A 5,115-nucleotide genomic window follows, 5' to 3' on the forward strand; every position below is an offset into this window, starting at 1 on the left:
ATAATAATAATAATAATAATAATAATAATAATAATAATAATAATAATAATAATAATAATAATAATAATAATAATAATAATAATAATAATAATAATAATAATAATAATAATAATAATAATAATAATAATAATAATAATAATAATAATAATAATAATAATAATAATAATAATAATAATAATAATAATAATAATAATAATAATAATAATAATAATAATAATAATAATAATAATAATAATAATAATAATAATAATAATAATAATAATAATAATAATAATAATAATAATAATAATAATAATAATAATAATAATAATAATAATAATAATAATAATAATAATAATAATAATAATAATAATAATAATAATAATAATAATAATAATAATAATAATAATAATAATAATAATAATAATAATAATAATAATAATAATAATAATAATAATAATAATAATAATAATAATAATAATAATAATAATAATAATAATAATAATAATAATAATAATAATAATAATAATAATAATAATAATAATAATAATAATAATAATAATAATAATAATAATAATAATAATAATAATAATAATAATAATAATAATAATAATAATAATAATAATAATAATAATAATAATAATAATAATAATAATAATAATAATAATAATAATAATAATAATAATAATAATAATAATAATAATAATAATAATAATAATAATAATAATAATAATAATAATAATAATAATAATAATAATAATAATAATAATAATAATAATAATAATAATAATAATAATAATAATAATAATAATAATAATAATAATAATAATAATAATAATAATAATAATAATAATAATAATAATAATAATAATAATAATAATAATAATAATAATAATAATAATAATAATAATAATAATAATAATAATAATAATAATAATAATAATAATAATAATAATAATAATAATAATAATAATAATAATAATAATAATAATAATAATAATAATAATAATAATAATAATAATAATAATAATAATAATAATAATAATAATAATAATAATAATAATAATAATAATAATAATAATAATAATAATAATAATAATAATAATAATAATAATAATAATAATAATAATAATAATAATAATAATAATAATAATAATAATAATAATAATAATAATAATAATAATAATAATAATAATAATAATAATAATAATAATAATAATAATAATAATAATAATAATAATAATAATAATAATAATAATAATAATAATAATAATAATAATAATAATAATAATAATAATAATAATAATAATAATAATAATAATAATAATAATAATAATAATAATAATAATAATAATAATAATAATAATAATAATAATAATAATAATAATAATAATAATAATAATAATAATAATAATAATAATAATAATAATAATAATAATAATAATAATAATAATAATAATAATAATAATAATAATAATAATAATAATAATAATAATAATAATAATAATAATAATAATAATAATAATAATAATAATAATAATAATAATAATAATAATAATAATAATAATAATAATAATAATAATAATAATAATAATAATAATAATAATAATAATAATAATAATAATAATAATAATAATAATAATAATAATAATAATAATAATAATAATAATAATAATAATAATAATAATAATAATAATAATAATAATAATAATAATAATAATAATAATAATAATAATAATAATAATTTTTTTTTTTTTTTTTTTTTTTGCGGGTCAGGATGGGAAAATGCTTTACGCATGTGACGAGTACGTCTCTCGCCTTATGCCGGGCTCCGTAGTCAACGGTACCGGCTAAAAACCCACCCTGTGACACCCCTGGGAGTTAATTCCACCTCGGAACCGCTTTCGCATTACTTCGAGGTGGACCCCATATCTGGTGATTATCCATTTCGTCTTCATTGTGTCTGCGTCCAGACCTCCGCATTTATACTCTACGCCGCTGCGTCCAGGTCAGCTTTCTTCCTGCGCAGTACTTGTTCGGCATATCTCTTCACCGCCTCCCACTTTCTCTCGTCCTCCAGCATTTTTTGGACTATTGTCTCAGGCGTAACGTCGCCAATCGCTGCTTCCAACTCGCTGCGTCTTTCAACCCAGCGCTCGCAGTGGAAAAAAGTGTGCTCCACATCGTCTTCAACTTCAACCTCCTCATAAATACACTTGCTTGAGGAGCATTTGCCCATTTTATGCAGGTATTTCCGGAAGTAACCATGTCCTGTTAACATCTGTGTGACGTAATAGTTGACGTCGCCGTGCTTCCTTTCTTTCCATATCCGTACATCGGGTATTAATCGTCGCGTCCATCTGGCCCGATTTTCGCTAGTCCACCTTTGTTGCCATCTCTCGGTAGTCTCCTCTCGTATGGCCTGTGTATGATCCATTTGGGCCCCGTCCTGTATTCTTTGAGTGTTGGACCTCTCGGTGTAGAGCCTGGCGCGCTGCATGGCCTGCAGGTCTATCGGAACCATTCCGGCTATTACAAGGGCTGCGGGCTCCGACACTGTCCGGTAGGATGATATGACTCTAAGTGCCGCCGTCCTCTGTACCGAGAGCAGGGATTTCGCTCGGTATGCCGTCTGCAGTGTCTGGCCCCATATTTCGCTTCCATAGAGGAGGATGCTATTGCATGTCTCCATTAAGAGTCTGCGCCTGCTTGGGAGAGGCCCACCTATGTTTGCCATCAGTCGACTAAGTTGCGCCGTTATCTTTGAGGCTTTTGTTGTCGCGTGCCGTATTTGCTCTGCGTAGGTCAGCTTTGTATCTAGTCGGATTCCTAGATATTTGATCGATCTCTTGGTCTTCACCAGTATATCGTCTATACGCATATCCACTTCCACTGGGATATTTTTTCTCGTTAGGAGAAGTAGTTCCGTTTTCTGCATCGCAAGTTGTAGGCCATGGGAATCTAGCCAGTCCCTTGCCCTTAGCATCACCTGCCGTAATTTGCGCTCGGCGCCTTCCGTGTCTCTTGCCGTGATGACTGCAGCAATGTCATCAGCATATCCTACTAGAAAGGTTCCGTCTGGCATTTCCATTCGCAGTATTCCATCATAACTGGCATTCCAGAGGTCCGGTCCGAGTATGGAGCCCTGCGCCGCTCCTGATGTGACCTCATATTCACTCGTTCCATCTTGAGAATTATAGGTAAGTACCCTGTCACTCAAGTAACTTCTCATTATTCTCATCAGGTACGCCGGGATATTAAAGTCCTCTCTGAGCGATTTGAGGACGTCAGACCATCTAAGGCTGTTGAAAGCGTTCTTCACATCCAGTGTGGCCAAGAGGACAATTGGCCTGGAGTAGTGGTTCCTTTGCCTAGCCACCTCTACTATCTCCACCACATCTCTGAGGGCTCCGATCGTGGACATTCCTGCCCGGAAGCCATGTTGTCTCATTGAGAGTCCACCTCCCTCGATGATGGCGTCCTGGAGCCGTGGCTTCAGTAGTCTCTCCAAAAGCTTGCCGGCCGTATCCAGCATACATAGTGGTCTGTATGTGGATGGGGATATTGGATCACCTTTGCCTTTGCTTATGAGCACCAGCTTTTGTCGCTTCCATACTTCCGGAAAAACACCTGCCATTAGACACCGATTAAACATTTCAAGAAGAAATTCGGGTCTATTCTCGGCTATCAGCCTGATTACCTCGGACGGTATTCCGTCGGGGCCGGGGGCTTTTCTGCTCTGGAGGCTGCGGGCTGCATTCTTTAGCTCCTCTATCGTGAACGGGTTTATGTTTTCCGTTGGCTCTTCATTAACTTCGTCTTCTATACGGTCGTGTCGGGGAAAGAGTGTATGGACTATATTCTCCATTGTTCTCCCGTCCATCACCGCTGTTGGGCTCCGTGTGCCGAGCTTCTCCATCACAATTTTGTATCCGAGGCCCCAAGGATTTCGGTTAATATCTTCTCTTAGTTCCTCCCACTTTTCTTTCTTGCTCCTTTCTATTTCGGCAGCGAGTATCTTTTTTGCCTCCTTGTAAAGAGCGTGTTCTGTCTCAGCCGTGCCCCTGCGACGAGCTCTCGTGTATCTGCGTCTTAGTTTGATGCAGTTGCTTCGTTTCTCAGCTATGGCATCATTCCACCAGTGCACTGCGGTTTTATTTCCCCTCGGCCTTTTGAGTTTTGCCATGGATTTCTTACATCCGTACTCTATGATTTCCATAACCCGTTCCACTGTCGACGGAACGTCTAGTTCATCCAGCTCTGACCACACGGCTTGCCGGTTGATTTCCGCCAGGAGTTTTGAGGAGTCGAGCTTGCTCACGTTCCACTTTCGTGTACTGGTGCTCCTTTCCTCGTTAACTGTGTTCCCTCCAGTATTGAAGGAGAACATAATGTACTGGTGATCGCTTGCCGTGTAAGTTTCCAGTACGCTCCACTCTGTTATTTTTCCGATGATTTCCTCGGACGCAAGGGTGATGTCCGGTATAGTGCCTTCGCAGCCGGGTCGCCTAAAGGTTGGCACGTCTCCAGTGTTTACAACGAGTAAACCGGTTCTTGCGGCCATGTCTAGAACTCGTCTCCCTCTTGGGTTGGTTGTTGGCATGCCCCATTCCACCGCTCGAGAGTTGAAATCGCCAGCTACTACGTGATGGCCGTCTAATCCACGCATTGTGTCCTCGATCTCATCGAGTTTTGCCTCGTAGGCGTCGATGCTGTCACTAGGAGTGAGGTAGCAGCTAAACAGCGTAAAGTGGTTTAACTGCACCCAGACGTAACCGTCTCCACTTCCGCTCTTTACTGGTGAGATGCCATTGCGGTATGGGATCCAGATAGCAGCTGTTTTTGTGGGATCCTCCAGCCAGGACCCTTGATCTCTCCTTCCATATTGCTCGCTTATAATCACGATGTCAGCACGTTGTTCTGCGACTATGTGTGATAGGAGATCATGTGCGACTTTACACCTGTGCATGTTGGCCTGCAGTATTCTCAGCATGCCTGCTGTTTGCCTCCTTTACATCTCTCTGACCCAGGAAGATGATCCGTCGGGCCTTTTCCCCTCTGCGAGCAAATACAGCATTTCCGAGGGTTATGGCACTCCTTCATCTTGTGCCCACTCTCGCCGCATCTAATGCATAG

General features: G+C 33.4%; 1 protein-coding gene across 1 annotated transcript; it reads left to right on the forward strand.

Annotated features, from left to right (window-relative positions):
- Positions 1 to 362: 362 nt before the first annotated feature.
- LOC131998511 (uncharacterized protein DDB_G0287625-like) lies at positions 363 to 1,160 on the forward strand (the record flags this gene model as incomplete). Its single annotated transcript, XM_059370818.1, has 1 exon — positions 363 to 1,160. A coding segment is annotated over one exon (798 nt), but the record flags the coding sequence as incomplete, so codon positions are not given.
- Positions 1,161 to 5,115: the final 3,955 nt, after the last annotated feature.

Source organism: Stomoxys calcitrans, chromosome 1, assembly GCF_963082655.1.
Source record: "Stomoxys calcitrans chromosome 1, idStoCalc2.1, whole genome shotgun sequence".
In the NCBI taxonomy this organism is placed as follows: Eukaryota; Metazoa; Arthropoda; class Insecta; order Diptera; family Muscidae; genus Stomoxys; species Stomoxys calcitrans.